The 24,476-nt window shown below is 41.6% G+C and overlaps 1 protein-coding gene across 1 annotated transcript in view; it reads left to right on the forward strand.

The window, feature by feature from the left end:
- The window catches only part of LOC109895822 (nuclear receptor corepressor 2), a 125,384-nt gene that overhangs the window by 32,305 nt on the left and 68,603 nt on the right, over positions 1–24,476 (forward strand). Inside the window, exon 4 of the mRNA XM_031829429.1 lies at positions 7,990–8,167. Within this exon, the coding sequence (XP_031685289.1) occupies positions 7,990–8,167 (178 nt within the window). The remainder of the gene's footprint in view (positions 1–7,989; positions 8,168–24,476) is intronic.

The following is a 24,476-nucleotide window of genomic DNA, read 5'->3' on the forward strand; positions in this document are numbered from 1 at the left end:
CATCCTGACAGGTTTTGCGGAGAGGCGTCAGCTTGTGAGTCCCCTAGTCAAGCATTAGGCCTAAATGCTCAGCATTGCTTCAAGTGGGCTGAGATTCCACCCTGAGAATTTGCCGTCTCTCACACACCTTTTCTGAATAGTGTGAATCTGTCCTTGGCAAAGCATCAGTCTCTTTCCCTCTGGGGTGCCAGGTACTCACTTCAGAAGCATAGTTCTAGGCACTCTGCTATATTTGGTGTCTGAGCATCCTCCTCATTGAGACAAGTCATTCATATTAGAAGGATGAATAAGGAATGAAATTCAAAGTGAAAAGTTGGCGACAGATTTCATGCGACTAATTCTAAACTCTGCATAAAGAAAATCTCCACATTTTCCCAGCAGTGGTGTATTTCCATTAAACAGACTAAACAGATGACAGTGCAGACACAATGTACTTTTTCTTTTAAATGTTCATGCACCAAATTAAAATATAATGTTCAATGTGTTTCCATTGCATTTTCAACTCTACCGATCAGTTTGTCACAGAAACTATTGTGTTAAATAGAAAATGTGTCTGCTCTGGTCTTGACAGATGTGCTTTAGCCAACAGCTAACAGATATAGTGTGGGTAGACTAGTCTTCCTGATGACATTATTATGGAGAAAAGCGAGCATATTTTTATTTTTCAAATGGCAGTCAAGCATCGATCGTCATGTCACCAGCCTGGAATCACCAGCCTGGATTTCAGCCTGGAATCGAACCAGAGACTGTAGTGTCACCTCTTGCACTGAGATGCAGTGGCTCTGACCGCTGCGCCACTCGGGAGCATCAAGATCACCTTGCACTTTCACCACCCTGTGAAGTTCATCACAATTGATTTAATCTGTAGCCTAATAAACCTCATGCTTTCCCAATAAGTTGTAGTGGTAGGACCACACACGTCATTGCGTGATGATAGTTATTATATTAATAAAAGCGTTTCCACCGACATTTCTCTCAGAATTCATTTTACTGACACAAAAAGATCCAACCTTGTCTAGCATACCGTTTTGTCTAAAGTTTACCTACACATTTTCTGTTACCATCAGGCCTGTTGTGAAATGTTTTATTGGAGGTGTACTTTACTCGCATAGAAAGGTTGGATGGAAACCTGTTTATAGCCCAGTATGGGCTCTGGCCCTACATGTCCAATCAGAACTCCCTTCCTCTATCATTAAAAACCTAAACTATAGCTGTGGTAGGATATATCACTGTCAAATTGCAGGTCACTACACACGTGTAGGTTCTATAGAAATCTCATAGGCTATATCTACTAGAGGTCGACCGATTATGATTTTTCAACACCGATACCGATTTATTGGAGGACCAAAAAAGCCGATACCGACTACTCGGACGATTTAATAAAAAAAAAAAGGTTTTATTTATTTGTAATAATGACAATTACAACAATACTGAATGAACATTTATTTTAACTTAATATAATACATCAATAAAAATACATTTAGCCTCAAATAAATAATGAAACATGTTCAATTTGGTTTAAATAATGCAAAACAAAGTGTTGGAGAAGTAAAAGTGCAATATGTGCCATGTAAAAAAGCTAACGTTTGAGTTCCTTGCTCAGAACATGAGAACATATGAAGTTGGTGGTTCCTTTTAACATGAAACTTCAATATTCCAAGGTAAGAGGTTTTAGGTTGTAGTTAATATAGTATTTATAGGACTATATCTCTCTATACCATTTGTATTTCATAGACCTTTGACTATTGGATGTTCTTATCGGCAAATTTGTATTGCCAGTGTAACAGTATAGCCCTTACCTGGGCTCAAACCAGGAACACATCGACAACAGCCACACACTCGAAGCAGCGTTACCCATGCAGAGCAAGGGGAACAACTACTCTAAGTCTCAGAGCGAGTGATGTTTGAAACACTATTAGCGCACACCCAGCTAACTAGCTAGCCATTTCACATCGGTTACACCAGCCATTAGGCTGATGGACTTGAAGTCATAAACAGCCCTGTGCTTGCGAAGAGCTGCTGGCAAAACGCACGAATGTGCCGTTTGAATGAATGCTTACAAGCCTGCTGCTGCCTACCATCGCTCAGTCAGACTGCTCTATCAAATCATAGACTTAATTATAACATAATAACACACAGAAATACGAGCCTTTGGTCATTAATATGGTCGAATCCGGAAACTATAATTTCGAAAACAAAACATTTATTATTTCAGTGAAATATGGAACCGTTCTGTATTTTATCTAAAAGGTGGCATCCCTAAGTCTAAATATTCTTGTTACATTGCACAACCTTCAATGTTATGTCATAATTACGTAAAATTTGGGCAAATTAGTTCGCAATGAGCCAGGCTGCCCAAACTGTTGCATATACCCTGACTCTGTGTGCAATGAACGCAAGAGAAATGACACAATTTCACCTGGTTAATATTGCCTGCTAACCTGGATTTTCCTTTAGCTAAATATGCAGGTTTAAAAAATATATACTTCCGTGTATTGATTTTAAGAAAGGCATTGGTGTTTGTGGTTAGGTACAGTCGTGCAACCATTGTGCTTTTTTCCGCAAATGCGCTTTTGTTATATCATCCCCCTGCGTTGCATCGATAATATGCAACGCAGGACACGCTAGATAAACGAGTAATATCAACCATGGGTAGTTATAACTACTGATTATGATTGATTGATTGTTTTTTATAAGATAAGTTTAATGCTAGCTAGCCACTTACCTTGGCTTCTGCTGCATTCGCGTAACAGGCAGGCTCCTCGTGGAGTGCAATGAGAGGCAGGTGGTTAGAGCGTTGGACTAGTTAACTGTAAGGTTGCAAGATTGGATCCCCCGAGCTGACAAGGTGAAAATCTGTCGGTCTGCCCCTGAACAAGGCAGTTAACCCACCCTTCCTAGGCCGTCATTGAAAATAAGAACGTGCTCTTAACTGACTTGCCTAGTTAAATAAAGGTATATATAAAAACTAAAAATCGCCAAAATCGGCACCCAAAAACACAGATTTCCGATTGTTATGAAAACTTGAAATCGGCCCTAATTAATTGGTCGACCTCTAATATCTACTGCATGATGACAATTTGATTCCCTAAGCAAAACAGTGTTCTCTCTATGTGCTTGTAATACACTTTCAGTCTTTCACACATACTATTTCTCTTCTTCCTATTGGCCTGTTAAATCCCATCAGGGATAATGGCTTTTACTGTAGAGCAGCAGAAACCACTTTAAAATAAAATGTTTAGGTGCCTAATCTAGGCCCGTGGGCTATGTGTACCAGGAGTCTCAGAGGTTGTACGAGGTCACCTGAAATAAATGGAGCAGGGCTGTCAGTGAACTTTCTTTTCTTCTCAGCATTAGCCTTTCAGTTAAGTGCTTTTGAAAGCTAAAGGAGACCTTGGTGTGTCTAAAGAATGATGAGCAAGCAGGGGTGATGTGCTAGGATCAGGGAATCTGTTGATTTGTTCTATGCGGAAAGTTAATGATAACCTTAGTCTTGAACTATCCTTATTTGAACAAATTCTCTGAAGGACGCTTTAGTGGAATATTTTCCCTTTCCTTACTGTGTTGTTTTGCCTAAGGCACAGCACTCAGTCTAGGCTATTGCATCACGTAGACGTTATCCTCTGATTTTTTTTAATCAACTATCAAACACAGTTGTCTCTGATGTTTAGTTTGCGGAGTCGACTGGTAATCCCGTTTTTATCTGTTTGATGTTTTCTCCTTTTTGTCTCTCTCTTCCTGTACTCAGTTCCCCGTCCCTGCCATGGAGCTTCTACCCCTGGCCCCCTCTCTCCCAGCCTCCCCTGCTCTCGGCACAGCTGCAGCTTTTCCTCGGGGGGGGGGGGGGATTGGCAAAGGCACAAACGCGTAGTGCTTCCACAATAACGCGGCGCTATCGGCACGCATGATCTGTGCTCTGCTCATAAGGGGACCTGAGCCAGTGAGAGACTAATGGAGACGTTGTTGTATCACAGCGCTGCGCAGCGCCTCCTCCCTGATGTCCCTCACCCCTCTACCCCTTTTTACTCCTGTCAAATCCTCCCCAGGGATCAGATTATGTTGCACGCTCATGCATAAGCTTGGAGAGAGGGAGAGGGAAAAGGGAGGAATATAAAATAGCCACAGAGCTTGATGATGTGATTATGTAAGTGCCAAGCCTCTGGCAATCAGAGGGATGTGTATCTAAAAGGGGAGTGAGGGGGCTTTAACACACCATCTGGATATACATTTTTTGCCACCTATTTTTTTTTTTCATCACTTTTTAAAGGGATGGTTCACCCAAATTACATGTTGTTTTCCCTGTAAGCAGTCTATGGACAAGGTATGGTAATTTTAGGGGCATTTCCCAAATCTCATTCAAGTCATGCTATTAGCATTTTTCGCGTGTCATGACCAAATCATCTGAAAGTAACAAAAATTTTACTGTAAAGCTCAACAAAGTCACTTAGATGATTTGAAAAAAATATTAATAATATCAGTCCCATGACTTGAATGGGGAAGCAGTGCCAGGGAAACCAACCCAAAGCATGGATTCCTGTCATACCGTGTCCATAGACTGCTTACAGTATAAGGCAACCAATGTGTCATTTTGTCATTTGGGTGAACTATCCCTTTAAGCAAGTATACACCAGGACTTCTGTCATTTCTCAGTCCAGGCCACCCCATGACACCTTTCACATGCAGATTCAGGATTGTGTAATATGTAACTGCTACATTCCTGCGGTCTCGTCATTGGGGAGAATATAGCAGATCCTGGCTAAATTATTATAGTACCAGTGGCACCCTGCAAGACAACGCTTTCTGCTCACTGGCACTAAAATGAACCACACAGTAGTCCTTTGTGGCTCTGCACTGGCAATTGTGGTTGTGTTTCCCATTTGTTTCCCACCCCTAAGAAGCCACTTCCATTTTGACATTGCCAGTCTTGTCACTGACATTCCAGCATCAACCTAAGAATGCCTCAAGGGCAGGTTTTTAGAAAATCATGGCCTAATCTGGAACAGAGCACCATTACCAAGTCGTTAACCTTAACTGATGTATGTAGTGAACTAACCTCGTCCCCAGGCTGTTGCGTATATAAGCATGGTACATCAACGATTCAAAGTTGGCCTTAGTGGGAGTGACCATAGAAGGGGGGGGAAGGTGTTGTGGTGTGCTAGTTTACAGGGGGGGTAAGGGGGAAGGTGTTGTGGGAGATGAATGGTTAGTAGATTAAGGTGAGTCAGCCTAAGCCTATACGCCAGGAGTTTCTCCCGGTCTTTCTCTATTGGCTAACGAAGGCCAAGTTTGACTCGATGGTCCACCAGACTCTTCACACGTTCGGGCGGAAGTGTCCGGGAACGAGATTAGTAGTGAACTGAATATTCAAAGCCTTTCATTTCACTGAACATTGAAGGACACAGCCTGCTTTTCCAGACCCTTATTTATAACGTTTCTTGCTTGTTTGAATTCCCTGAGTTAGAATGTACTGTGAGTCTAAAACCACACGTACAGCAGATCAAGACCTATTGTATTGCAGCTCTGCTCCCCTCTTCTCCCTTCCACCCATGATTTTAGCCATCTAATTGTTAGCATTCCAGGCCTCCCAGCTCTGTTCTGGTTCGGAGCTACAGTACAGGGATGTTGCAGGGAAAGGGCCGCAGGAGAGGTCAGTCATGGTTTTGTGTGTCTGTGTGTGGCCCTAGTGAGTAGTGACCACTTGACAATTCAAAAAGATAGAAGAGCAACTAGGTGTTATGCTGTGTTTTAGTGTAGTGTATTAGTAGTGGCAGTCGGAAGGTGGGTTACAGAACTCATTTTTGGTGTCTGTTTGATCTGCCTCAGCATTCCTGTCCAATAACTAACTATGCTGCTCCTTCTGTTTAAGTCATGGGTTTTTACATTTGCATTTTTACATTTGAGTAATTTAGCCTTATCCAAAGCACCTTGGTGAGTTCATACAGTACATTTTCATATTTGTTCGTACTGGTCCCCCGTGGGAATCGAACCCACAACCCTGGCGTTGCAAGTGCCATGCTCTACCAACTGAGCCTTTTAGCTTATCTGGTCATACTGTACAGACACAAGTAATATTTTAGGTCAGTAGGACCACAAACATTTAGCTAATCGCCCTGGGGTTGTGTGCAGACATGGAATGCATCAGTTGTGTAAACCTAGGCATATGTACAGAAGGGACCAGAAATAGGCAAGGCCTGTATGCTGCCGTAAGTGGGTCACGCGGTGAGTGGGATAGGATAGGCCTGGTTGTTCTTGTGTCGTTTCCTTTGTTTAGCCCGCTCACCGTGTGGGCCGTACAAATGGAGAAGTTCATCATTATGGTCATGTTGTCAAATCCCTTGTCTCCCCCAGGACCATTATCTGCTTTGAGTGTTTCATGGATTGACACTTTTTCATGTAGCAGAGTGGTGTTCTCAAGTGATAAAGCACTTATACCATTGTACGGAGGGGGTGGATGAGCTCTTAGGAATGGATATTGGCAATCACTCAAGACGGTGACGTCTAGAATCTCTCTTCCTAAAAAAGAAATAAATTCAGCACAATGACCGTGAATAACTCCATATTACTGTAATACGTCATATAATACACAATGACTGTGAATAACTCCATATTACTGTAATACGTCATATAATACACAATGACCGTGAATAACTCCATATTACTGTAATATGTCATATAATACACAATGGAACATTATTTTGTTAATAGGGGAAAGTATTGGGCAGTATATCGTATTTTACTATGTACCGGTATTGATGCATGGACCGGTTTGGGTTTTTACTTTCTATAATGGTATTTGAATGTTTGGTTTGTTAAATGTGATGCGCCGTTTGTGACGCCCATTTTTATAGTTTACACCTCTACTTGAGTCATCCCTCTCCGCTCTCTCTCTTTCCATGCCGCTTTCCACACAGACCGAGTCCCACCCCCTGTCACTTAAGGAGCACATTTGTTGTTGCTTGACCACGAGAAACTTTCGGTCTGCATGGTCAATGCAGCACATGCAACAATGTTGTTTCCACTTTGATCTTAATATAAATCCACTAGCGTTCTATAATGACAATATTATATTGTGTTTGTTACATCTGCAAACAGCTAGTTTGTTTTTTCTTAGCAAGTTAAGCTAAATCGTGTTAGCTACTAATGCTAATGGATAAGTTAGATGGCTAGCTAACTAGCTAATAAAAGTACTTCTTAATCAAGAGGAATAGGCGAAGCATGAATATGTTAGCTACATTAATAAAGATTTAATGTAGCCAAAGACTATAGGGTCCGCTAGGGAACACTGACCATCACTTTGGTTCCTACCCTGTCACAATAACTCGTCCGCTACATTTTCATTCGTTGTCATGTCAAAAACTGTGTTCAAAGTGCCCACTATTATTTATATTCTAACTAGAATTATAATAAACATTCTATTTCCATGATTCCAAAAGGTCACAAGTGTTTTGATCTAAATCACAATTGCAACATTTGGTTAAAAATAAGGCCTAGTATTTTTGCCCATATCGTGGCAGTGTGGAAATGATCTCAAATGAGTGCAGGAAATGCAGAAATTTATGGAAATGCAGGAAATTATTTTGGGTTGAAGTTGAATTGAACAGTATAAAATAATCAAAATGGTGAAAAACCCATTGAAATACTTCAGATATGTGTTGCCACCCTAGGGTCACGCACTACTCATAATGCAATTGTTGAACTTTTATTAATCAAAGCATAAAATATTGTCAAATTTGAAAAATACCTTGATATGATATTTTGGCCGTATCGCCCAGCCCTAAATAGAGGGCTTTTATTTTATGCCCCGCAACATTGAATTTGATCTGTGTGAATTGATTTAACAAATATACAGTTCTGAATATCCAGTGGTTATTTTATTACATCAGCTCAGAACTATTATGGTGCCAGTTTGCTGGCTTGACTTCCTCCTAGTTTGATATACCACACTTACAGATGTTAGTTGTTTACCTGTCTTTCTCTTTGTCCCTACAGAGGTCAGGAGCAACACATCCGCTATGAGCACATATACCTGCCCGATCCCAACAGCCTATCAGAGGTGGAATATGCTGAGATGAAGCGTCCTCGGCTGGACATGGGGGCGGAGTCTCTCATGAGGCACTCAGCCCACCGCCCACAACTTCCTCTGGGAGGGGCAGAGGACATGTCAAAGGTCAGTGTTGATTACTTAGGAAATGTACTCCTATTTTGATTGGTTTGGTTTAAAGTGCTGATTTGGATAGGACAGCTTTCTCTTAACTGTGCTGACATTTTGCCTGGCTGGCTGAGGTTAAGTGGTTATTTAGCATGGTGTGGTGAGTCATTTGACACTCTGTGGTTATTTATAGCTACTAAATGCCCAGAGTAAACAAGCAGTGATGTGGGAAGTAGCTGTGCTGTTGTTTTCTCTCCCAGGAATGGCTGGGTACTGACTTGAATATATTTTTCTATGTGCCTGCTGGGTCACAGAAACCCTCCAAAAGTATAGGTTTAACAGTGTAAATGCATAACATAGCAGCTAATGGTAATGAATATTTTCTCTTCAGCAAGGGATCAGTTCGTTGATGGAGGTGAGCCAGTCATAAGTAAGGAACACAACCGCAGCTTTTTAGAGACCTCCTTCTGTTTTGTCCAGGCATCTATTTCCTTAATGCAGGAAGCTTTTGCTCTGTAAGATGTTGAAAAGACTACCACACCGTTTGTAACCAGTATAAACATTATAATAACAAATCCATCGCAAATTAGACTTGCAAAGGCTGCCTATCATACATCCCCGATTTTGCGTAAAAAGTCTCCTCAATGGAAATGATGTTGTTCTCCTTTTTCTTCTTTTGCTCAATCTTTCTGGTACTCACTGAAGTTCACTCATAAAAATTCATTTAGATCCCGCATTTTGTTTGAAACCGGCAATTATTTGCTGAAATGTGTGCCGATTCCTGGCTATTAAAAGGGACAAGCTGCTATTTGAGACTGCGTTTAATTAAAGTTTTACGGTAAGTGGCAGCAGACACAGATGTGTGGAATGTTAGCTAGCTCTGAGAATGTGTCCCATGAATAGGGCTGGCACAGTCAGTGTGTGTTGCTTTCTACAGGTTCTGTTTTCTAGGTCAGAGGCTCGGGGGAAGGTTGTGCTGCTCACTGCTCTGGTCTCCCTTCACCTGTCATCAACACAGTGGATGACACTCTGCTAGTACGGTTTCTCTGCTCATCAACATGTCATGGCACCTGGAAGGTGATTCTGAAAAAGCACTGAAGAAATGATTGTTCCCACTCTTACTCTACCATCTGGAGTCGGTGGGAGTTGTTAGTAACCAAGATTGTTCCCAGAGTGCTATGTTGTTACACCCACACTTACTGTTGCTGTTTAGCTAGCTATGTCCTGTTGGTGTCTTCTACACGTCAAATGTTAGCAGAATAGTAATTTTGGCCATTTTGCTGATCTATTCCGGAGGATGTTTAATTTCTAGTCAATTCAGTCCTTTTCTGAATAAGGGGCAAGAGAATGAGCTTTGCCTCATTGGGAAAACTATCCTGCTCTACCTAGGGCTGTGGCGTTGATTGTCAAGCAAATAACTGCCGGTGTCACGGTAACTGACCGTTAATGAACATAAACACATTTTAGCAACTCCTGGCTTCCACGCATAGCCTACAGTCCACTGATGCAGACCTTTGAAACATCACCATTTTAAAAGTCTAATAAATCCATGTAATATAGCCTTCACAATAAAACTATTATTTACTTTAGACAGGTCTAAAGGAACATGATATGAATTAAAATGTAGTCTATTTCAGAATAATAGAATAGCATACTCTGAGTTGTCCTTATGTTAGGCCCTGATCTGGCTATGCCATATGGCTGGGGGCTACACCAGCTCATTTAGCAGACAATATTTGCTTAGAATTCCATGGCACTATTTAAAAACATATATTTTATAGTATGAAGAATACAATTGAACATAGCTGAATCAAATAGACAGGACATTTTCTCCAAATGATTGCCAGGGAAGTGCGCACATGCGGCTATTCTGTGTTGAGCGCTTAACAAAGAAACAGGTCCTCCTATATGCTATTTATGTATGCTATTTATAAGTTATTTCTGCAACTTTAGTTGAGATACAAATGTTGGGCTATATGTTTTGATGTTTAATACATTCTAAGGCTGCATGATGCGACTAATATATATATATTTTTTTAAGTTGCATGAAAGGCTCTGAGTTGTTTCTTGTGCAGGCTGCACACACTTCATCAGTCTCTCATTCACAATTTGATAAGCACTTGATAATATTTTCACCAGGCCTTGAATTTCCAGATGACAACCCCCTTGTGTGGCTGTAATGCCCCCTAAAACATCTATGCATTTTGCGACCAAAGTGGCTGTTGTGCTCTTCGGATTAATATAATAATTATAATTCCCTTCCTCAGGCTGCCATACTCCGAGGCACCTCTCGCTCACATGGCTCTCTCAGATATCTCAATTCGTATTAGCTAATGCCCATCACATGATCAGGTCCTTCTCAAAGCTAAGAAGTAGGCTAGAAGTGAAGACGGACACACATCGGGGATACATCAAATCCCGAGTCCACGTTGAAGATTTTAGAAGAACTGTCTACATTTAGCATACTTTTCATCAAACAACAAGATGAGTAGTCCTAACAAACAGCACTAGCCTATGTTAATCTACTATTCCCCATAGTACAAAAGTTGACCCATTCTTTTGGTCAACTTGTTCTTCTGTGCATTAAATAAATATTCCAAACATACGCTGGGACAGTTGTTGGATGCGATAGATCCCAAATTAATACAACCACAAACATTTAAAAGCAATGAGGCTGATGCAACAGATCAGAACGTTTTAGCTTAAAATGTTGATGAACTATTAGGCTATTTCTTCACATTATAAGCGCAGCAATGCACACACGGCAAACGTTCCAAAATACAATCAATTAGAGGAAAATGCTGTTCTCAAATGCAGTTATGCATGTGATACTTTATGGTAAATTATCTTTAGAACACCGACTCATTCAAGGGTTTTCTTTATTTTTTAAAACAATTTTCTATATTGTAGAATAAAATATCAAAACTATGAAATAACACATCATGGAATCAAAAAGTGTTCACTCACAAGGGATAATGCATCACTCACAAGGGATAATACATCATTCACAAGGGATAAGCTAATATTGTCACCCATCAGACTATTCTTGATTTAGTGTTGTCTTTACACCTAATAATATATGTGTGAAATTGGTTTTGATTTAGACTGCACCATTATCATGCACCTGTCTCAGAACAGGGGCAGCGGGAAAAACTACTTGTCATCTATGCATCTAAATAGCGAATGGAAGACGCTTTTCCCGTGGTTTATTCATTCCAGCCAGGTAGGCTATACTCCTGTTGTAAAGACAAGCAATGTGATTATTAGTGAAGTTAATAAATATAGTAGGCCTAGCCTATAGAAAGCTGATGGGATCCTATTTTTAATAGAAGCCTTCAAAACTCTGTTTTCTCACACAATTGCATAGCCTGTTGAAATGTTGCTCAACATGAGCTCATGCGCTTTCATGAAGTGTTTGATTTGACTATCGAAAACATTTGAATTGATGTCAGAGTGATTAGAGGGACAACAGAGTGCTGAGTACCAGGCACTTATCAAGTTTGGTAGGCTACTAATGACCATCAGCAGCAGCAGAGCTTGGAGATGCATAATTACCGTGACTAAATGGTCATGTGGAATTTGACTGCGATGATGACTTGTGACCACCGTTGTGGCAGTAATACGGTCACCGTAACAGCCCTAGCTCTACCCGGTGTTAGTCATCCCTGGCCTGACCTCCCTGTTGGGACAGCGGCAAGGACAAGGACATCTCACACACCCTCTACTGTGCTGTGTGGGATCCTGCTGAGTGGCAGCATCTTCCCCTGGGGCAGCCAGGGTATTATTAGACACCACATTGTGAGCTGGGACTGGGAGGAGGATAGGGAGGGGGATTCTGAGTACGGAATATGTGGGGAATATGAGCTAGCTGTGAAACAAACAATTAATAAATAATGGAGCTGCTGACCTAGATTTGATGGGCCTCTCTCAGGATTAAGCACCATAGCAGAGGAAGATGAAAACAGCAGCATCACAGTGAAGAGCAGAGATACTGCTAGTCTAGTGAGATGTTCCTGACATGGTACAGAGCACTTCAAACTGCTACGGGAGGCAGCCAGCCAAGGAATGATAAATAGATATGCCAATAAAGGAGACTGCAAAACACACACAGATTCTCTAAGCTAGCTGGGAAATATTCAGGAACGCTAGTAATTCCTCAGTGCTGAGGGCTGTGAAGCCATTATATAAGTGTTGTCAGATTCAACCACTGTATGGAAAGAATGAGCAAAACGAGAGGAGAGCGGGGGATGGGGAACAGAGGCAAAGGGCAAATACAGAGAGAGGCACAGATGAAGGGGAAACGGGAAAGGGAGGAGTAAGAGACAGAGGAATAGGATAAGGGAGAGCAGACGAGACTATATAATAGCAGCAGCCTGTCTAGCAGACAGATACAGTGCCTTCGGAAAGTATTCACACCCCTTGACTTTTTCCACATTTTGTTTTGTTACAAAGTGGGATTAAAATTGATTTAATTGACATTTTTTTGCCAATGATATACACACAATACTCTGTCATTTCAAAGTGGAAGACCAATTGTAACGTTTGTAAAAAAATCTTGATTAGATAAGTGTTCAACCCCCTTAGTCAATACATGTTAGAATCACCTTTGGCAGTGATTACAGCTGTGAGTCTTTCTGGGTAAGTCTCTTAAGAGCTTTCCACACCTGGATTGTATAATATTTGCCCATTTAAAAAAAATATATATAATTTCAAAATTCGTCAGGCTCTGTCAAATTGGTTGTTGATCATTGCTAGACAACCATTTTCAGGTCTTGCCATAGATTTAGAAGTGGATTTAAGTCCAAACAGTGACTCAGCCATTCAGGAACATTCACTGTCTTCTTTGTTAGCAACTCCAGTGTAGATTTGGCCTTATATTTTAAGTTATTGTCCTGCTGTAAGGTGTATCTGGTGGAAAGCAGACTGAACTAGGTTTTCCTATTGGATTTTGCCTTATCTCCATTCAGTTACATTTTTTTTATCCTGAAAAACTCCCCAGTCCTAACGATTACAAGCATACGCATAACATGATGCAGTCATCACTATGCTTGAAATATGAATAGTGATCATCAGTAATGTGTTGTATTGGATTTGCCCCAAACATAACACACTGTATTCAGGACAAAGTTAATTGCTTTGCCACATTTTTTGCAGTATTACCTTAATGCCTTGTTGCAAACAGGATGCATGTTTTGGAATATTTGTATTCTGTGCAAGTTTCCTTCTTTCACTTTGTCTATTAGTTTAGTCTTGTGGAGTACTTATAATGTTGTTGATCCATCCTCAGGGTTCTCCTATCACAGCCATTAAACTCTGTAACTGTTTTAAAGTCACTCTTGGCCTCGTGGTGAAATCCCTGAGTGGTTTCCTTCCTCTCCGACAACTGTTAGGAAGGACACCTGTATCTTTCTAGTGACTGGGTGTATTGATACACCATCCAAAGTGTAATTAATAAATTTACCATGCTCAAAGGGATATTCAATGTTTTTTTTCCCCCTCTACCAATAGGTGCTATTCTTTGCGAGGTATTGGAAAACCTCCCTGGTCTTTGTGGTTGAATCTGTGTTTGAAATTCACTACTCGGCTGAGAGACCTGACAGGATGGATGACAAGTTGTCCTTCACAATGCATATCAAAATCTAAGAAGCTATATATTTTTTTTAAATATCGAAATGCCTTAGTGCCTTAATATTAAAAACAGGAGAAAGATTGTTCAAGCAACGCTTCTCACTGTATTGGATTTTGGTGGTATTATTTACATGCACGCGGCACAACCTCTGTTTTAAAACCCTTGGACACAGTCTACCATTCTGCAATACGTTTCATCACAGGGGACAATTTTAGGACCCATCATTGTCGTCTGTATAAAAATGTAGGATGGACCTCTGTCTGTAAGAAGAGGGCTGCATTCTCTTTGATTTATTTACAAAGCAATCTGACAGAAACTCCCTTCATATGTAACTTCATTAATTAAGGTAAGAATCATAAGTTAAGAGAACCCCCGTTCACAGGAATGGATAACACCAGAGATCCCTTCAGTCTCCACATATTTAGGAAAATCTGCTTTTAGTTTTTTTTGCCCCTAATTTGTGGAACAATCTGTAGAGTTCACTGCAGTTAGATGTACTGGTGTCACTCAGGCAGTTTAAATGATAGATTGAGGACCTCTATGTAGTTGAATGCGATTGCTTTTAGTACATTTAAATGTTTTGTTAATTGTGTGCTGTATTATATTGTTTTATACACGTGTATGTTTTAATATCTGTTTTTATTGTAATGTGTACAGGGCTCTCTTGTAAAATAGATGTTTAATCTCATTGTGACTCCCTGTGTAAATAAAGGTGAAATAAATAGAAATGTATTGTATGTGGGGTACTGAGAGGAAGTAGTCATTAAGAAATCATGTTAAACACTATTATTGCACACAGAGTGAGTCCATGCAACTTATTGTGTGAGTTGTTAAGCACATGTCTACCGCTGAACTTATTTAGGCTTACCATAATAAAGGGATTGAATATTTATTGACTCAAGACATTTCAGCTTTTCATTTTTTATTAATTCGTAATCATTTCGAACAGCATTCCACTTTGAAATTATGGGGTATTGTATTAAGACCAGTGATGCACAATTATGAACCTGTTTTTAAATTCAGGCTGAGTCAATCACAGACTCCCACCACTGCTGTGTCTTGATATGTAATGGAGTCCAGGCAGATCCACAGGTGTAGTTCCACGACAGCGTGACAGACTTCCACCCAGCACAATGAGTCTTGTTTTCTGAGGGGTGGATTAGATGGAGGGAAGGCCGTCTGCTGTCTAAGCCTCTGCTTGGTGATCGGCCACAGCCCTTGGAGAACAGAATAGGGATGAGGTATTTCAATTTCTCGCATGCACACGTATAGTGAAATGCCTTTCTTGCCAGCTCCAAACCCAAGGTAGAACAAAAACACATAAGAATTTTGAAAAAGTAAGAAGCTATATACAGGGTCAGTTCCAGTACCATATTTACAATGTGCAGGGATACTGGAGGGATGGAGGTAGATATCTATAGGGGTAAGGTGACTAGGCATCAGGATATATGATAAACAGAGTAGCAGCAGCGTACATGATTGTGTGTGTGCGGTGTTGCCCAAAGGATTTATTTTCAGCAGCGGTGGCAAAGTTAGCGGGGGTGGGGGAGAGACACTTAGCAGCCAAACAAGGCACTGGTAGGATTGCGTGTGTCTGATGTAGAGGTCGGCCGATTAATCGGAATGGCCGATTTAATTAGGGCCGATTTCAAGTTTTCATAACAATCGGTAATTTTGCCGATTTTTAAATGTTTTATTTATGTATATATATATATTTACACCTTTTTATTTAACTAGGCAAGTCAGTTAAGAACACATTCTTATTTTCAATGACGGCCTAGGAACGGTGGGTTAACTGCCTTGTTCAGGGGCAGAACGACAGATTTTTACCTTGTCAGCTCAGGGATTCAATCTTGCAACCTTACAGTTAACTATTCCAACGCTCTAACCACCTGCCTCACGAGGAGCCCGCCTGTTACGCGAATGCAGTAAGAAGCCGAAGTAAGTTGCTAGCTAGCATTAAACTTAATCAATCATAATCACTAGTTATAACTACACATGGTTGATATTACTAGTTTATCTAGCGTGTCCTGCGTTGCATATAATCGATGCAGTGCGCATTCGTGAAAAAGGACTGTCGTTGCTCCAACGTGTACCTAACCATAAACATCAATGCCTTTCTTAAAATCAATACACAGAAGTATATATTTTTAAACCTGCTTATGTAGCTAAAAGAAATCCCTGTTAGCAGGCAATATTAACCAGGTGAAATTGTGTCACTTCTCTTGCGTTCAGGGTATATGCAACAGTTTGGGCCGCCTGGCTCGGACTAATTTGCCAGAATTTTACGTAATTATGACATAACATTGAAGGTTGTGCAATGTAACAGGAATATCTAGACTGATGGATGCCACCCGTTAGATAAAATACGGAACTGTTCTGTATTTCACTGAAAGAATAAACGTTTTGTTTTCGAGATGATAGTTTCCGGATTCGACCATATTAATGACCTACGGCTCGTATTTCTGTGTGTTATTATGTTATAATTACATCTATGATTGGATAGAGCAGTCTGACTGAGCGATGATAGGCACCAGCAGGCTCATAAGCATTCATTCAAACAGCACTTTTGTGCGTTTTGCCAGCCGCTCTGCTGTTTATGAATTCAAGCCTATCAACTCCCGAGATTAGGCTGGTGTAACGATGTGATGTGAAATGACTAGCTAGTTAGCGGGGTGCGCGCTAATAGAGTTTCAAACGTCACTCGCTCTGAGACTTGGAGTAGTTGTTCCCCTTGCTCTGCATGGGTAATGCTGCTTCGAGGGTGGCTGTTGTAGATGTGTTCCTGGTTTGAGGTCAGGTAGGAGCGAGGAGAGGGAACGAAGCTATACTGTTACACTGGCAATACTAAAGTGCCTATAAGAACATCCAATAGTCAAAGGTATATGAAATACAAATGGTATAGAGGGAAATAGTCCTATACTTCCTATAATAACTACAACCTAAAACTTCTTACCTGGGAATATTGAAGACTCATGTTAAAAGGAACCACCAGCTTTCATATGTTCTCATGTTCTGAGCAAGGAACTTAAACGTTAGCTTTCTTACATGGCACATATTGCACTTTTACTTTCTTGTCCAACACTTTGTTTTTGCATTATTTAAACCAAATTGAACAGGTTTCATTATTTATTTAAGGCTAAATTGATTTTATTGATGTATTGTATTAAGTTAAAATAAGTGTTCATTCAGTATTGTTGTAATTGTCATTATTACAAATACATGTAAAAAATTTGGCCGATTTAATCAGTATCAGCTTCTTTCTTTTGTGTCCTCCAATAATCGGTATCGGCGTTGAAAATCGGCGTTGAAAATGTGATGCACATGTATGATAGCAGCCTGGGGCCTTGTTTTTATGCTATCTGAGTGACTCTCACATAAAATCAATTGGGGCCCATGCCACGACATGTTTTGAATTTAGATTCTCCTTGACTGTCTAGTCTTTTTTTGGTGGCTGTTAATTCTCAGATGATCTTATTAAATAATATGTAGGTTTGTTATCTTTGTGTGGGGGTGGAGTTTGGAGGGGGAGGGCTACTGTCTGGGGGCTGGAAGGTCATTCTTCACACTAGAGGTCTTCACGGATCCACCTGTACCCGAAATCCTGAGCTGGTACGAATCCAGAATTCTAAATAGTTTCACGGGTCTGCGTCAGATCAGATATGATTGTCATGGGTCTCAAATGTGACTGCTGCAGTAGAGGGAGAGAGAGGGATTGTAGAATTTATGCTGCTTCTTTTGCTTTTCACGAAAGTGTAGCTTGTTGTTGTCATCAAGTCATCAACGTTGCAATCGGCTTCAGTCATAGAGCCTCTATTTGTTGCAAAATTTAGGAGGTATCTAATCCCAATGGGAATTAAAATAACAGAATGAAAAGTTAAAGGAGAAAGATGGACTACAACAAACAAGAGCCAACAGGTAGGATGCTAATTAATATTCTGAACGGAGTTGTGTAGGACAAGAAAGCGCATGCAGCCTCAATTAGGCTAGCTAGCTAGCTTAACTAGCTTCTCCCAATTTGATGCACTCAAGACGGGTTCTACTACGTAATCATATTGGTTGATAAATAACATAGCTATGGGCGCTATTAGTCTACCCATAGTGCGAGTCGGTTTGGTTGGTTGCTGTCTCGTCTCTACCTCCCTGCTTGCTCCCCGTGTCACTCGCTCAGTCAAGGTAGCCTACACGCACAGCACGCATGGCCCCCGCTAGAGTGGCACCTCTCTCTACCTCCTCTCCCTTGCGCTTTATCAGCTCCGATTTAATTAAGTAGCTTAAAAATAGCATTTTCTGTTGCTTCCCCCACTGATTGTACTGAGTCTAGATCCGACCAGGTCTATACGGAATGAATGTAGTTGTCCTCGGGTCCGTTCGGAATGGGTGTCTGTCATTTTTTTTATTTATGCATATCGGGTCCGGGTGTAACAGCCACAGGTCAATTTCGGAACGGTTCCACCTTTTTGGACCCATGAAGGCCTCTACTTCACACCTCCAATCTGTAACTTCACCAAATGTCCATGCGTGCTACACTCTGCCCACACTGCACTAACATGTGGGCTGACCTGTCAGTCTGACAGAGATATTTATGCTGTTGTGGAAACCAAAATACCTTTCATGTCTATGCCAGACTGCCAGCTTGGATGTCATAGTCACATGCCTGTGTGTGTGTGTGCGTGCGTGCGTGCTGCCCCCTTCCCTGGACACCTTTCCCCCACATTCTCCTGTTTGCTGGTCGGTTGTGTATTGTCAGTCATTACTGGCAGCTCTGAATCTGTACTGATTAGCTTTTGGCACAGGCTGTTTTTATGGTCAGGGAAGGTCAGGCTTCACACGGTTGTCTGAGTGGTTTAGGCTAACCCCCACTTAGTGGCACTTGCTGTGAGTAAATTTAAGGGTCTCTTGTTTCTGTGGGTTCGAGCATTGCCATTGACACAAAATTAATCCTACTTCAGAATGTAACTTAGGCTAAGAGGAGTTGTGCACCTCTTTCTGTTTTTAACAAGACTAAATCATGTGATCTCACGAACACCTGCTAACATGAAAACAACAGGATGTTTTCTCTGCTCCTTTCAATTGTTGCACATACACTGACTGTACAAAACATTAAGAACACCTTCCTAATATTGAGTTGCACCTCCTTTTGCTCTCAATTTGTTGGGGCATGGACTACAAGGTCTCAAGCATTCCACAGAGATTTTGGCCCATGTTGACTCAAATGCTTCCCACAGTTGTCAAGTTGCCTGGATGTCCTTTGGATGGCGGGCCATTCATGATACACACAGGAAACTGTTGAGCCTGAAAAATGTAGCAGCGTTGCAGTTCTTGACACACAAACCAGTGCGCCTGGCACCTACCTACCCGTTCAAGTGCACTTAAATATTCTGTCATGCCTATTCACCCTTTGAAGGGCACAAATACACAATCCATGTCTCAAGGCTTAAATGTCCTTCTTTAACCTGTCTCCTCCCCTTCATCTACACTGATTTTGAAGGTGACCTCAATAAGGAATCAATAAGGAATCATAGCTTTCACCTGGTCGGTCTGTCATGGAAAGAGCAGGTGTTCCAAATGTTTTGTGCACTCAGTGTATGTTCACTGCACATACAGCACACGCTCTATCAAAGCCTGTGCTCACTCAGCAGGCATGCATTCATTGCACATGTACTGTGTGTGTACAGTCGTGGACAAAAGTTGAGAATGACACAAATATAAATTTTCAAAGGTTGTTGCTTCAGTGTCTTTAGATATTTTTGTCAGATGTTACTATGGAATACTGAAGTATAATTGCAAGCATTTCATAAGTGTCAAAGGCTTTTATTGACAATTACATGAAGTTGATGCAAAGAGTCAATATTTGCAGTGTTGACCCTTCTTTTTCAAGACCTCTGCAATACGCCCTGGCATGCTGTCAATTAACTTCTGGGCCACAATGCTCAATGCTTGGAGTTTGTCAGAATTTGTGGGGTTTTGTTTGTCCACCCGCCTTTTGAGGATTGACCACAATTTCTCAATGGTATTATGGTATGGGGAGTTTCCTGGCCATGGACCCAAAATATCGATGTTTTGTTCCCCGAGCCACTTAGTTATCACTTTTGCCTTATAGCAAGGTGCTCCATCATGCTGGAAAAGGCATTGTTCGTCACCAAACTGTTCCTGGATGGTTGGGAGAAGTTGCTCTCGGGGGATGTGTTCTTACCATTCTTTATTCATGGCTGTGTTCTTAGGCAAAATTGTGAGTGAGCCTACTCCCTTGGCTGAGAAGCAACCCCACACATGAATGGTCTCAAGATGCTTTAATGTTGGCATGACACAGGACTGATGGTAGAGCTCACCTTGTCTTCTCCGGACAAGCTTTTTTTTTCGGATGCCAAACAATCGGATAGGGGATTCATCAGAGAAAATGACTTTACCCCAGTCCTCAGCTGTCCAATCCCTGTACCTTTTGCAGAATATCAGTCTGTCCCTGATGTTTTTCCTGGAGAGAAGTGGCTCCTTTTCTGCCCTTCTTGACACCAGGCCATCCTCCAAAAGTCTTCACCTAACTGTGTGTGCAGATGCACTCACACCTGCCTGCTGCCATTCCTGAGCAAGCTCTGTACTGATGGTGCCCCGATCCCGCAGCTGAATCAACTTTAGGAGACGGTCCTGGCGCTTGGTGGACTTTCTTGGGCGCTTTCTTCACAACAATTGAACCGCTCTCCATGAAGTTCTTGATGATCTGATAAATGGTTGATTTAGGTGCAATCTTACTGGCAGCAAAATCCTTGCCTGTGAAGCCCTTTTTGTGCAAAGCAATGATGACTTCATGTGTTTCCTTGCAGGTAACCATGGTTGACAGGAAGAACAATGATTCCAAGCACCACCCTCCTTTTGAAGCTTCCAGTCTGTTATTCAAACTCAATCAGCATGACAGAGTGATCGCCAGCCTTGTCCTCGTCAACACTCACACCTGTGTTAACGAGAGAATCACTAACACGATGTCAGCTGGTCCTTTTGTGGAAGGTCTGAAATGCAGTGGAATTTTTTTGGGGGGATTCAGTTCATTTGCATGGCAAAGAGGGACTTTGCAATTAATTGCAATTCATCTGATCACTCATAACATTCTGGAGTATATGCAAATTGCCATCATACAAGGCAGCAGACTTTGCGAAAATGTATATTTGTGTCATTCTCAAAACTTTTGGCCACGACTGTACACGTACACACAGTCAAAGTTAAAGTTGGTTGAGTTTGAGTGGTATTAGCCAGGGTATCTGATCTGCAGTGGGAACAGGCTTTAACATCGGGGTCACTTATTTTCACACTTTGTCTGCTAGCAGTGTGTGGAGACGTGTTGCTCTTCACAAGAACAGAGGACAGTCATGATGTAGGTCCTAGACATGGTGTGGGTCTCGACACTTGAATGCCCAGGAGAACTAACCCTCTTTTTGATAGATCTCCCTCTGAAACCCCTCCTGACCAAACACCTCAATGTCTCTCACAAACTCAAAGTCCTTGAGTTAACTCTGGTATAGGAGGTTGCAGAGCTGAAACTTGTAGCTTTTCAGACCGTTGTTCTGAAGGTCTTACCTTGTACCTACCATTTTATATGATATTTCAGTTCATTGAAGTAGGACTACAATTTCATCCTCTTACATTGCCTTTTCTATAGACATTGTATCAAGGATTTTCCTTCAAAGTACAAACACACAATCACACAATATTTAGGCTAGGCTATCTCTTCTTTCATCTCGGCCAGTTTTTACATCATTTCTCAGAGTGATGGATCTGAGACCGCCTCGGTACAAGCTAGTGACCACTTCCTTATTGTTTGAACTGCAGTTTGCCCCTTTCATCTATAACAAGGGGTTGTAGCAGCATGCCACATCTATGATTAGAAAGGGAGACGCTTAGCAGCCAAAAAAAGGCACTGGTAGGATTGTGTGCATCTCATGTAATGGAAGTGTATGAATATCAGCCTGGAGCCTCGCCATTTCAGGCCCAGCTAGTCCGTTCAACCCCTTTCCTCCCGGTGACATTTCAGCTAGAGTAGGTCTAGAGAGCAGCTAGACTTAGCCTGCCTGCTTCCTCCAGATTAGTGTTATAATGCTCATTTTAGCAGTTTAAAAATAACACCAAACTAAACCCGAAGCTGGATCAAACACACATACCTTACGCAGGAGGAAACATGGTTCCCACTCAATGACACTTCTATTTTCTTGCGGTCTCCCCCACACACACTCACGGTGTGTTGGCGGGGGTTTACAATTGGGGGATCAGTGGCTTATTGGGAGTTGTTGGTTTAAGATGCTATTGTTCTTTTCAGCAAAGCTTCCCATGTGTGTAACATGAATAACCTTTGGAGTGTTGCTTCTCTCATCCTTGGCTGAGATTAGGATGTACAGTTCTATAACTGTCAGATACCTAGTCCATGCTTGTAAAATGATAAGCTACACTGAACAATTATGGACTATAGTGATTTAAATGTTTTGGAAATCTATTTCAAATGCGTACTAGAGGGATATACACTATATATATATACAAAAGTATGTGGACATCCCTTCAAATGAATGGATTTGGCTATTTCAGCCACACCCGTTTCTGACTGGTGTATAAAATCGAGCACACATCCATGCAATCTACATAGACAAACATTGGCAGTAGAATGTCCTTACTGAAGAGCTCAGTGACATACCGTGGCACCGTCATAGGATACCACATTTCCAAGAAGTCAGTTTGTCCAATTTCTGCCCTGCTTGAGCTGCCCCGGTCAACTGTAAGTGCAGGTATTGTGAAGTGGAAATGTCTAGGAGCAACAACTGCGTAGCCGCGATGTGGTAGGCCACACAAGTTCACAGAACGGGGCCGCTGAAGTGCGTAGCATGTAAATATCGTCTGTCCTCGGTTGCAACACTCACTACTGAGTTCCAAACTGCCTCTGGAAGCAACGTCAGCTCAAGAACTGTTCGTCAGGAGCTTCATAAAATGGGTTTCCATGGCCGAGCAGCCGCACACAAGCCTAAGTTCACCATGCTCAATGCCAAGCGTCGGCTGGAGTGGTGTTAAGCTCGCCGCCATTGAACTCTAGAGCAGTGAAAATGCCTATTCTAGGGTGATGAATCATAGTTCACCATCTGGAATCTGAGTTTGGCAGATGCCAGGAGAACACTACCTGCATAGTGGCAACTGTAAAGTTTGGTGGAGGAATAATGGTCTGGGGCTGTTTTTCATAGTTTGGGTAAGACACCTTAGTTCCAGTGAAGGGAAATCGTAATGCTACAGAATACAGTGACATTCTAGACGTCTCTCTGATTTCAACTTTCTGCCAAAAGTTTGGGGAAGGCCCTTTCCTGTTTCAGCATGACAATGCCCCCGTGAACAAAGTGAGGTCCTTACAGAAATGGTTTGTTGACATCAGTGTGGAATAACTTGACTTGCCTGCACATAGCCCTGACCTCAACCCCATCGAACACCTTTTGGGATGAATTGGAACGCTGACTGCAAGTCAGGCCTAATCGCCCACCATCAGTGCCTGACCTCACTAATGCTCTTGTGGCTGAATGGAAGCATGTCCCCGCAGCAATGTTCCAACATCTAGTGGAAAGCCTTTCCAGAAGAGTGGAGGCTGTTACAGCATCAAAGGGGGACCAACTCCATTTAATGCCCATGATTTTGGAATGAGATCTAAACAAATCAAATCTTATTTGTCACATGCTCCGAATACAGCAGCCCTACCGTGAAATGCTTACTTTCAAGCCCTTAACCAACAATGCAGTTCAAGAAATAGAGTTAAGAAAATATTTACTAAATAAACTAAAGTAAAAAATAATAAAAAGTAACACAATAAAATAACAATAATGAGGCTATGTACAGGGGGTACCGGTACAGAGTCGATGTGCGGGGTTACAGGTTAGTCAAGGCAATTTGGACAAGTAGGTAGGGGTAAAGTGACTGCATAGATAATAAACAGTGAGTAGCAGCAGTGTAAAACCAAAGATGTTTGACGTGCAGATGTCCGCATACTTTTGGTCATTTAGTGTAGTGTATGTGATAGTAAAAAAGGCAGGATTTTTTTTTTTTTGTTAAATAATATATCTGTTTGGGCTTCTTGCGGTCAATTTGCAGTCTTCAAATTATTTGTAATTATGTTCCGGCCCCCTGACCATACGCTCTAGATAAAATGGCCAGTGGCTGAATCTAGTTGATGATCCCTGCACCAGACTATGCAGCTAAGTGGGTCCATTCAGTTCTATGTACAGAAGGGATCCCCCCCGGGAAAGTCCTTGGAACTGTGTATTTCATCCACCAAATCAAACCAAAAATCCTCACAGAGCCAGGTTCCGTGTTCTTAGAATATACCTGGTTGTTGTCTGATTTAATATTCGTTAGTAACCGAGACACTGACACAAGCTTTTATTACTCAGAGGACTTCATTATCATAGCGTGCCGCTGCCTTCCCCAAGGAGATGTAACCAGGGTGTTTAGATCACGTGTCTATCGGAGTAAACCATGTCACAGACCACACACAGACGGGAGAGGGAGAGAGAAAGACCGAGACAGAGATGCAGCATGTCATTGTTGCCTCTAAACCAGTTACAGTATTTGGCTGGGCCAGTTTAGCGTTGCTGTCTAATCGATGGCTGCAATCTAAACATAGGAATAGATCCATCTATTTGCATCCATCTGTGTTCAGGCCTTTCTAGAAGTTCACCTTATAAC

The sequence above is a fragment of the Oncorhynchus kisutch genome, linkage group LG8, assembly GCF_002021735.2.
Source record: "Oncorhynchus kisutch isolate 150728-3 linkage group LG8, Okis_V2, whole genome shotgun sequence".
NCBI lineage: Eukaryota > Metazoa > Chordata > Actinopteri > Salmoniformes > Salmonidae > Oncorhynchus > Oncorhynchus kisutch.